The sequence below is a fragment of the Odontomachus brunneus genome, unplaced genomic scaffold (assembly GCF_010583005.1).
Source record: "Odontomachus brunneus isolate Ranch 3 - 2012 unplaced genomic scaffold, Obru_v1 Obru_scaffold_124, whole genome shotgun sequence".
Taxonomy (NCBI): domain Eukaryota; kingdom Metazoa; phylum Arthropoda; class Insecta; order Hymenoptera; family Formicidae; genus Odontomachus; species Odontomachus brunneus.
Window position 1 is genome coordinate 197936 of NW_022639574.1, and position 12511 is coordinate 210446.

Consider the following 12511-nt stretch of genomic DNA (forward strand, 5'->3'; position numbering starts at 1 on the left):
ATATATATATATATATATATATATATATATATATATATATATATATATATATATATATATATTTATTTATTTATTTATTTATTTATTTATTTATTTAAAACACAAAATGATGAACGAGATTACGTCAATTGAAGAGAAAGAGAAAAAGGAGAGAAATAATAATAGAATTTACAAGGGTTTACTGTTATATTGTCGCAAGAAAAGAAAAAATAAAAATTTACAAAGATACATAATTATTTTGTCGCATATAAGTATATAGATAAGGATGTATATAGATGCGAGGCTGTAAGGAGATTATACGAAAGACTATTGAAGATATTCCTTAGGACTGAATGATGCTTCTTGTAGTTAAAGTAGAAAAGACTTAAGAAAAGAAAAAATACAAATAACAAACAATATGATCATATAATTAGAAGGATTATCCGGTATTATTTTAACTGGTTCTAATTTCGACCATTCTGGTTTGTTTCTTTCTACTAGTATGTCTTCGTGGTGATGGCAGTGCTGGTTTTGGAAGCTGGAGTTGGTGCTTTGGCACGTCTCTACGAGGAACAGGTCGGTCCTGAATTGAAGATGAATCTAAACCGCACTTTCCTCGAGAACTATTCCGTGCGGTCCAGGGAGACCGCGGCAATCGACCAAATGCAGAAAGAAGTAAGTGCTCCGATCGGACAGAATCTCTTATCCACTTCTCAAACGAACGACACGATCATAGTACATACGCGGCCGATTGTAGTACGGAAAAACAGAATTCGCCAGTGGAACGCGCTGAAAGTTCTTGTAAAGAAGACTAAGACAGGTTTACATAATAAATATAGATTAGCCGTCTGTTTTTATTACGAGAGAAATATTGGAAAAGGAATCATAAAATACTCATTTTAAAACACAGATATCTTTTTTTAAGTTCCATTAAAATGAGAAAATATTGCAATTAAAAAAGGGAAAAGTCTAATTATTACAAAATCTGATTTAAAAACAGTCAAGTAAATTTTCGAGTGTCTCGAAATTTCATGTTAATGCTCATGGAATAACAATCAACAGCTCGACGCAAAGTCATTTTTCCAGACTTAACCTTCTGCATAGCTTTCATTATTTCTTGAGATCATAACTTATTTGATAATTTATGTACGTACATGCGAACATAATACGTACATCTAGATAATAAAGAAAAACACAGTTTTGCAACAATAGTAAAATATCGAAAACATTCATGATCCGAATCACTCCGAAAAAGGTTATCCGATATATCGACTTCATACAGTACATTCATTTTCTTGCAGTTATCTTAATAATATATATAAATTATTTATTAGGCTAATTTAGCACACTGTAACTAATTCGCTGCAAAAATCGTTATAATTTGCACCAATTTCAGCATACCTTTGTTATAAAGTCATAAACTCAGGGTCTTGATTTTACAATCATTTATGAGCAACAAACTGTCTTCGTGCACTTACGATCGCTGCGTTTATATCATCGATTGCCAACTAAATGACACGTAATATAGAAAAGTTATCTATTATTTCCGGTGCAGGAAGGCGCGCGAAGGTAAAACTGGCATGATAAAATAGCTCATTTAAAGCAGAACATTAACAATAACTGTTTTAGAGCTTATATTGATCCGACTCGCCTCAATCTACCCTACAAATACCAAACTTTTTTTTTCTCAATATATATATTTATATGTATGATGCGTGATTTGTATATTTGTTATGCCGTTTGAACCATTTCTGCTTTGATTTTTTTGATCAAATTTTATAAACACTAATTTGGTGCGTATCGTCAATAATAATGGCGTTAGTAATTGTCTCGTACCCAACTACTCAGTTATCGGAATAATTTCACACAATGAATATCGCAACGCAACATTTCATAATTTGAATTAATAACATGCATTTGCATGTTATTACATGTTATGCTCATGCATTTACATGAGTTTATGACGAGTTTATTAATGTGACATACAATTTTGATCCTACATAGAATTATTTTGGCAGGAAAAGTTTCATAGAGCAAAATAACGGAAGTAAGATATCAAAACAAGTCAAAACTAGTCATGTTTTCGATAATCATATTTTTCATTTCATTTCATACAGAATTATTATAAAGTTGTTAAAGTTCAAAAGATATACCCGTTAGATATATTCATTAAATGCCGAATCAAATTTTTTTATGATATATTGATTTTTTGTTACGTTATACTATATTATTATATTATATTATAATAATGTATGATATAAAAAATCTATATCTATTTATATATCTATCTAGATATATAAATAAAAATAAATTCATATTTACTAACTTTTATCGAAAAATTGTAATATTTTAACAGAGTAAAGGAATAAAGAGGTAAAGGGGTAAAGAGTAAAGGAATAAAGATAAAAATGTTTATGAAAGAGGACCCAGCCTCAATGAACTTGATCTTTACATATATTATATCATTCTTCAAAGTAACATTCTAAACTTTAGACTTGTCCATTATTTATTAAAAAGTTATTAACAAAAAGCAGTTTTATAAATAGAATATAAACCTATTGAAAACTTATTGAAAAACTATATATATATATATAGATTAAATTAATTTATTTTATAGACATAGTATATCTAAACCGAGGGTGAACAGTGGGCGACGAAATACACATAGAAAGGTACTCACCCTGTTTTGTTTCTTGCGTTCTCTCTCGTTCGCGCATATGTACAAAGCGTACAAGAAAGAACGCAAGAGGCACAAAGCAGAGTGCATTCTTTTCTACGTGCACCTCGATACTCATTCTTCAATAAAAGAAAAATGCTCGATCTAGATATACTACGTCTACAGTTTATTTTGACGAGAGAATGGGACGAAACTCACGCCTATATGTATATTGTTTACCATTCTTAAATGTACACTGTGTCAAAAAATTATGTTCCATTTATAAAACTTCTTTTTATTAATAACTTTTTAATAAACAATGAACGAAATCTCTTGAAGAATGTTACTTCAAAAAATGATATCTATAACATGAAAATCATTGGGATTAGGTCTTCTTTTATAGACATTTTCACCTTTATTCCTTCCTTTATTCTTTTACTCCTTTAAAATATTACAATTTTTCGATAAAAATCAGTATATGTATGAATTCATTTAATAATACAGAGTAGAGCACATAAAATGTTACAGAGACTAATATCTTAAAAGAAATCCATTTTTCGAAAAAATGTTAGATCGATTTTCAAGATTTTAAGGGAATCATAAAATAATAAAATTATTATGAAAATGTTATTTTGAAAGTTACTTGAAGGACAATTTCGATTTTTTTTTAGTGAAATCATATTATTTTTTAACATAAATTAATTCGACCTATTCTACGTACAAAAGTATTAAGATGAAATTATCAAAAAGTAAATACTTTCCGAGATATTTTACATTCTATGTTGAGACATTTCATTGTAAATTAAATGACTTATAATTATTCTGATTGGCTTATAAACATATTTAAAGATACTTTTATCGATAAAAGTTATTTCTTTTTTTTATAACAATCAGTTTTATCCGTCATTCTACGTATAAAAATATCAAACTGAGATGATCGAAATGTAAATATTTTATGAGACTTTTACAGAAAAGTATCGGAATAAAATATAAAATGCCTCGGAAAGTATTTACTTTTTAATGTTTTCACACCCTTAATATTTTTATACTCAGAATGATAAAATAAATCGATTTATGTAAAAAGAAAACTTTGTATTTTCATTAAAACAATTGTAGTTGATCTTTCCAGAGTTTTTCAAAATTATTCTAAGGTCAGGTATAAATACTACTATCTTTTTTCCCTGTAGAAATCGTAGAACTTTTGTCCAAAATACTTTTTCATACTCTTCTTAGTTTTCAAATGTTTTAAACATTTAAAATGGATCAGCCTATATAATAACTCATATTTAAGTATTCTATTTGACAAGAAAACCACATAAATCATCGATTTAACTTCACTTTGTAGGTAGATTGGAAATCAAAAATATTTAATCTGTGTTTTGCCGTTTGCTCGGACACTCAATAGTTTTCAGATTGATAATAAATAATAAAACCTGTATATTTATTACAAATACTCAGCGTAGCTCATCGATGTGTAATATGATTGTAATAGAAAAATAAAAAGCTTGTCGAAAGAAATTGATATATGTTATTCTAATAACAGAGATTTCGAATAAGATTCAGACTCTTCGTTCATAAGAACATAACATCCAATCACTTATAACTTTATCAAATTTTCATTTGTTTCTTATACATTTGCGACGATGGTGTTCTGCGACACCCGATATATCTTGGCACGTTTTTCCGATTGGAAGTAAACCACACCCGCGCACGTCAGGTCGAGGTTACTCGACGTTAATTTACGAATGCACTAGTCAAAACGTCTCGGCGGTGGCTTTTGTGCTCACGCGATATCACCTGGCAGCATTTTTATTTATGTCCTCGGCACAACGATGGCACTCTCTTACGAAGATCTTACAACGGTAAATCATCGTTATCGCATCGCGGAACAGTGTCCGCCCATTCGCTATAAATCGATTAGCACGCCGCGGTGAATACGCGACATGGAAAACTTCACATTTTTCCTCTCACACTCTCGCGCAACGTCTTCTTCTCGTCGCTGAGGATTTCACTGAAAAATCGTTCAAAGTGACGCACGTTATTATATAATCTGCACGTCTGCATATGTAATCTGCAAATTCTACATATATAATCCGTTAACTTACATCATTTTACATGTAATTTTTGTTATACATCGAAAAAATATCTAAAAAATAATAAATATTTGTCCAATAGATGCTCTATAATAACATATTTGAATATAAATTTAATTAGCACAATTTAATATATAAGCAAATCAAATATATATAAATTCAAATAGCAATTTATTCACATTAGCACACTTACTTCTAATGACTTTGATATATGTTATTACGATCATGTCCCTGGGGGGCTGCAGCCCCCTCAGCCCGCCCCCTGGCTACGCCACTGCAGAAAAGATATTAAAAGAAAAGGAAGTGTGCCAAATAGTCATAAATATCCTCGAGGAAAGCTAAAGATGACGAAGTCAAATAAGAAGAAAAAACCTGTATCATTTTGATATTAACATACATTACTAAGCTATGTAAAAATCTGTACTTTGTCGTAAAAATAAGCAAAAAATGAAAATTAAACATAATAAATAAAAGTAAACAACAGAAAGAAACAGAAAAAATTTTGTAGTATTTTTTACACAATTTCTTCAGGTTGTCTCTCTTTGCATTTATGATATATATTATCAGCACGTTTTGCATAACAAATAGAACTTTCCTGTGTCGTTAGGAGAATTAAGAATATCAATTAAATGGTAAAACATTATTAAAAGAAAGTAGAAAAGCGTTTATATCCATATATCCATATATATTTTTCATCTGGCGTTTAGCGTGATATATGACATATGACGTGTTCTATCATAAATGTAACAATTTGCAGAACTTACTATCAGAGTGCACAGTACTTTATAGAAAAAATAAATTCCTATTTCATATTACTTATTTGTGTGCCTGTTCCATAATCCGTCTCTTTACCCTATTTATTCGATTCACTTAATGTTCATAAAAAAAATAATTCAATCTGTCCAGTTATATCGATGATTTTAACTCCAAGAGCGTTATTCATGTTCACGTTAAGACACTGCAAGGGTTTTTTTATTAGCTACATATTATCTTAAGGTAACTTAAAGCAATTTTATATATACAATTGGATCGTGACACATTGTTTTTCAGTAACTCTACTCAATAAAAAAATGGATTAATATCCTTCCAATCTAAAATTTGTTTATAAACGTTCCAATTACCTATTCCAATGAATGGACAGCAGATAGCGTTTAGTTATAATACTCACTCTCGTGCAAAATTTCATTATTTTTTAAATGATGATTTGCGCTTAATCTTAGTCCTTGCTGTCGTATGACTTAATGCAACACGACACGTAATAAGTCGATCGAATTACGTTTACGGGATCATGCCGTCGGTTACAATCACAGCAGGATTACATCAACTATGGTTTGACGTCACGACGTGCGAATCAATCATTTTAAGGGAAAATTGTTCCCGTAATGGAGTATTAATCGCTTATTGTACCTATCTACGTGACATACCACCCGTGAAGCCACTTTGCATTCAAGTGCAACATTTTGATTAGGATTGGGCTTGTAAGCACTTACAATAGCTTGTAAGCTATATTGGTAGGTTATTGTCGCTCGTCACATCGATTACCCTGATAAATCGAGACCCACAAATTTCACCATTCTCTTGGATCCTCCTACTGGCCGTCCGAGGATTTTCGTTTCCATTTCTTCACGCCGGCAGGCAAACAAAGTATTCGGCGTTAAACCACTTTTCCTTCCTCGCTCTATCCTACTGTCCCCTTCCCGTCCGCCAAAATTGGTGAAACCGTTGGCCAAACGGGAAATTCGGAATCCGCATTTTATTTATACACGGGGAGATCTACGTGTACAAGCATTTCATTCCGTTCGGGAAATCGGATTTTACCGTGACAGCGCTCGTCGGGGATTTTTAAGGTTGACATTTCCTGCCAACGGAAATAAATATCTCGCGCACGTATGCTTACACTTTTGTGTCGGTGAATACATTTGAGGAGAATTTATCGCGATCTCTGCTCCTCTATATTATTTTGGCACGATATGTTAATTATCAAATAATAAACAGAAAGGAAGATAAATATACTCGTCGTTCGATTTTCTTTTTGTGGAGAGCTCAATATGTCTTTGATAGTAAACATTATTGCATTTAAATAAGGATAAATAACGGATATTTGTTGTAATATATTTGTTATAATTTTCGTCGCGAAAATATAAGTTGCGAATGTGTACTTCTCAATTAAGCTGTTGTTACTTCAACAAATCAAAATTTTATTTCTATTTTAAATCTCAGTTTTTCAAAGTATGAAATTTTACACTTACTCAGACAGTACAAATTACTAAAAGATGTCTTAAAGATATCCAAAATATGTCTAAAAAAAAAATAGGACGTCTTCTAGTAACCTTTAATACATATTTCAGTAGATTTTACTATTTGGGTACTTTAATATTTGGAATAGTTAAATCTATCTCTTTTGATTCTACTTATATTGATTTTATTTAAAGTTGTTCAGTTCTGCTTTGGTTTGATGTATTTTTATTATTTCAAAGTTCTTTTTACAATCTTTCAGTAGAAAATTGTCTTTTCACTATTTATTTAAGACACATAATAAGAATTTAATATAATTAAAATCATAATCCTCTATAATTTCTAAACGTTAAAAAGTTAAGGTTAAAAGCAGAAGCAAAATTTCACCTCTCTGAAACTGGCAGGACTAAATCGGCAAAACCTACTATTGGATTATTTAGTACCCATTTTGTACTAATTTGTACTATTAATAAAAATTTTGTACTACATACCATTTCAAAAAAAATCGTAGCGCTGTTAGTTTCATATAAAGCCAGCAGGACCATAACAAAAAAAAACATATATTTCATTTTCCTTTAGTCTTCGTATGAAATTAGTAACGCTACGATTTTATTTTGAAACGGCACGTAGTATAAAATTTTTAATGGTACAAATTAATGGTACAAATTAGTACAAAATAAATACTAAATAATCTAATAATTACGGTTTGATTTTACCGATTTGGTCCTGCTAGCTTCAAGAAGATAAAAATTTCAATTCTGGATAGCAGGCGAAAATCACATTTGTACGTCTACATGTACATAACACGCGTAATTGCTATCTCATGTTCTCTTTTCGCGGGACCTCGTGAATTTTTCGATCCTTGCACTCATTTCCTTTCGAAAAAAGCACTCGAAGCATTCACATTTAGAGAACGATAAATAATTAATCGAGATCGCAGTCGTTGCAGCACTACGCGAACGTATCAAGCGCCGCTTTGAAGCTGAAGAACTGACGTTCGCACTTAGTTTCTGTCAAACGAAATCTCGCACGATATATTGGATTATTTAGCACCGATATATTGGATTATTTAGTACAACTCCTCATTCTAAAATTGCAGAACTATACAAAAATCTTACGAGGCAAAGATAAGAAAAGAGCTCTATGAATTTATGAATTTAATATTAGAAAAATTTAAAGGCAATATAAAATATAATAAAAATCCATAATATTTATTATAAATAATGTTCTATAAATTTAATACAACAAAATTATAAAAAAGTATAAATATAATTCTTTAAAATATTATAAACATAAATTGAACTTTGCAGTTGTATAATAAAATAAAGACTTTTTTGACCCAATTATTATGTGTAAAGAATTAAAATTATAATTTTTTATTATATTCAGTCTTTTGTAAGAAACTTGTATGTATTGAAACAAGTGTGTGTATGTATATTATTAATAAGCACTAAACATATCTATTATTAAGTTTATCAACAAATGTTAAGAGGCAAATTGCAAAATCTGGCTCTGTATCAATAATAATTTTTGTATGAAGAATAATAAGAGATAAGAAAATCGAGTCAAACTCATAAAAATATTAGTTCTCCGAGTCAAGATTATTGAAGTTTTGAATAGTTTGTTATTTTTAGATGAAATGGTTACACTAAAAATAATAATTTAAGCTTAAAAACAACAATTTTATTTTAAAATTAATTACGTATTTTATTTTAGTATTATAAAACGAAAAAGTAACGAATCGTTATTTTCTTGATAACAGTAACAAGTTACTTTTTAAGATTAATAACAATAATGAGTATAATAATAACTTTTTATGAAAAATAACGGTTACGCGTTATTTTCTTTAAGAAAGGCTCCCAACTGATAACATATCGTTCAGTTTTATTTATTCACGATGGAAAATATTAATACAAAATTTCGCGAGGCTCAAAGATTTACTTTATTACTATTATATCAGTTTTTTGTATCTTTTAACTTATTCCGATTTTAATAGAACTCAAGAAAAAGTGTCTGTGTTCTAAAAGGACTATTTTACGATTTTGTATTTACTGGTCTCAAGATAAATATGAAAAAAGCGCGTGAACAACATACCTCTCGAGCCATCTTTAAACTCACGGTCTCCCCTACGATTTCATTAAAAATTTTATTTATCAAAATTTCTCTTAACAAACAATGAAGGGGTACCATTAAATGTAAATTATAAATACAATTTCCATACAAAAAATAGAAGATAGTTACGTATTAATTGAAATATTAGAGCTTTTAACACTTGGAACCTTAATGTGATACATTCTCCGAGAGGAAAGCCCTTGCGTGACCCTGTAAAATTGATTAAAATTTTACTGCTAAAAATGAATTCATTTGTTACTTTTTATTATTGCCGCTACGTCAGACGATTATCATTTATAATGTTTGGAGATCAGTTATCACAGAAGTGTGCAGAGGAAGATTATTTACGCAAACAAAATCTTTTTACTTGTAGTAAAATCTTCGAGCTGGAAAGAGAACGTTAGCCGTTAATGGGTTAGGAAGATTCCGCAGAGTTACTTTTATGGCTAGTCAGATCCCACTGGCGATCCAGGACGTGGACGGCGGCAAATTGCGCGTATTCAGGAAGGATTCTGGACTCGCGATGACCCGAAATTCGTTGACCGTGTAGAGCGCGCCGCTGCATGTGTAAAGGACCTGCAGAAGTGTTTATCGCGACTAATGGTTCCGGCGCGCGATGAATCCCGCGGGATTACGTGCCCGCATTAAAGTTACCATTTAACTTGCTGCCGCCGCCGGAACACGTTTCTCACCTCCATTAATCTGCCCTCTCCCCAACCTTCGTCGTCCCTTCACCCTCCCTCTTACCACTCGCTCTCTCGATGACTCCACGACGGCTCGGCGCATATAACGCGTCCCGTCGCTATCGTTATTATCGTACGCGGCTATTATCGTTGTTATCGCCGCTATCATCGTCCCCCTTACTACCTCATCCGTGTATACTTTATTGTCGCACGCCGTAGAACGGAACTGGAAAATAGGAAAAACGAGCTTGTCGTTAACGGCAAGTTAATGCAGTTTCGAAAACCCATTATCGTTCCTCCTTAAGATAAATGTGAGGTTTTCGTTGGTTAGGGAAATTTTTATTTAATTAACAGTGCCGAGACACGTCCCGAATTGAAATTTCGATTTTCTGCGTTAATTCTGCACAATTAAATTCCGACTAACTCTAAAAACCAATGGGGAATCTTGAGAGATATGACATTATACATCTTCTTCCTTTGCTACGAGTGGTTATTTATTATCAATTTATTTGTATCAAAGCTTAAAAAAAGACTTGCTGATAATCTTTAAAATTATTCCAGGTCCTGAGCTATAAACATTATTAGAAACTGGATATTCAAATTTATTTAATATTCAATTATCTCGATATATATTCTATCTCTATTTAATTCATACATATCTTAATTTTAATTTCGGTTAGCAAAATATTAATTATGTATCTTACTTAACTATAGATAAATATGTGATAAACGAATGTATTAAGCAATCTAATAATAATAAAAATTAACATATAAGTATAATAATTTCACAATTAATTTTCATTTTCTGTTATTTTTTATAGTTATTATTGTTATTTTTTTCAAAAGAAATAAATAGCAGGAAAATGGTATGTTTTGGCTTTTTTATATATCTACCGAATTTTTTAAATATGTCCTTTTCGCGATCATCTTGGCGGAAATAAATACTCGATCATAAGTTCAATTCTTTTTGCGTGCCAGAAATTTTTATACAAACTTTTTAAATCAAACGTAACAGAATGAGAGGAAGAGAAAGAAGTCGAGGAGAGAAACGAAGAGAAAAACGGAGAAAGAGAGAGAGAGAGGAAGAAAGAGAGGTTGGGGGAGAAAGGGTTAGGGAGAGAGGGACGAAGGAGAGAGAGGAAAGGAAGAAAGGGATAGGAGAAGGGAGAATGAAGGAGAAACGCCATTATTTAAAAAAGAAAAAATTAAATATCCTTAGCCGTTCTTGTTAGCGACCATTTCTTTAACTTAAACATTTTATTAGGTTGTATTAGGTCTAATTAAAGAAAGCTATTTTATGACAAATTAAAAAATACTAATATTTGTATTGATATGAACAATTTCAACAGAATTTAAAGACACAGGGAAAAAGTAAAAAAAAAATTGGCAGGCTCAAAACAGAACTTATAGCCTAAGAAGTAGTATCGGAAGCACGCACATACACACGCACACACATGCATACACACAATATCCACGAGATTTATAGTAGATTCTAAATTTTGTCACGGAACGCAACGTTACTTATATTTGCGATTGAATAAGTACAATCGCTTTTCGAGTAAATTTCACCATAAATTCTGTTTCAATATCTAATTCAACTGGAAACTAAATTCTCGAATCTTTTTCGTTTGTTTTATCTTTTTTTATGTCTCGTGACATTATTCAATTAAAATTTGTTTAGTATTAACAATTGAAAATAAAACAGAAAAAGACTAGCGTGTGAACAATGGTGTTCCGATGTTCTCAAATTTTTTTCCAAATCTTATATCACAGATGGCATTATTATTGATATTTTCAGTTCAAATGCTGTGGTGCCTTGAGATTCGAGGACTGGCTCGTGAGCGAATGGCACAAAGACGAAGAGGTCCTTAAGAACGGCAGTGTCGTACCTGACAGCTGCTGCAAGACGCCGACGTTACTTTGTGGGAAAAGGGATCATCCCTCAAATATTCAATATACGGTACGTCTCTCACAAGTTTCTTTTCACAAGTTTCTTCAGCTTTTCTGGGCTGATTATCGGGTACGATATTAGCTCAAATCGAATGTCGCTTGATTTACTTGCATGCAATTAATCTTAAGAAAAAATCTTAGTCTAAGTCTTAATTTTAAGAGAAGATAATTTAAACTTTAAGCAAGAGAGAGAGGAGAGAAAGAGAGAGAGTATATCAAAAATTAATATAACCTTTTGCGTTTCTCAGGCTTTTGTCTTCTTTGGCATGTCGTTAATAATTATCTGACCATAAATACTATCTAGGTATAAATTCTATCAAACTAAATAATATCCGTGAAATGTCCATTTCCAATTTTTATGGAACTCGACATACTTGTAAAATTAACAAAATAAAAAATATGTATTTTTTATCGACTGAAACGCAAATTTTAGGAAATAAAATTATCCCACAATATTTCATCTCTTTTTTGAGATTTCAGTAATTATTGGAAATATAACTTTTTATACTTTTTGTGTCAAAGACTAAGGTAAACTCGGATAAAAGATAAATGTAAAAAAATATATTTCTTATTATTATTTCTTAATAGCGTTTGACATTTACTTCACTGAAGCCTACAGTACATAATACTATTAGACTTAAAAAGAAAATAAAATATAATTCATTGAAATTATTTATTACAAAAATATCAATACATGAGCATTGGCCATCTTACCTGACTTTTTAAAATAAAATGGCCATAACATTAAGGAATAGATGGCCCATACATATTTTATATTCAAGTTATACCTATTATTTTATAAA

General features: G+C 30.9%; 1 protein-coding gene across 1 annotated transcript in view; it reads left to right on the top strand.

The window, feature by feature from the left end:
• The window catches only part of LOC116849709 (CD151 antigen-like), a 118865-nt gene that overhangs the window by 101316 nt on the left and 5038 nt on the right, over positions 1–12511 (top strand). The window contains exons 3-4 of the mRNA XM_032827120.1: positions 481–654; positions 11557–11718. Of these exons, the coding sequence (XP_032683011.1) occupies positions 481–654; positions 11557–11718 (336 nt within the window). The remainder of the gene's footprint in view (positions 1–480; positions 655–11556; positions 11719–12511) is intronic.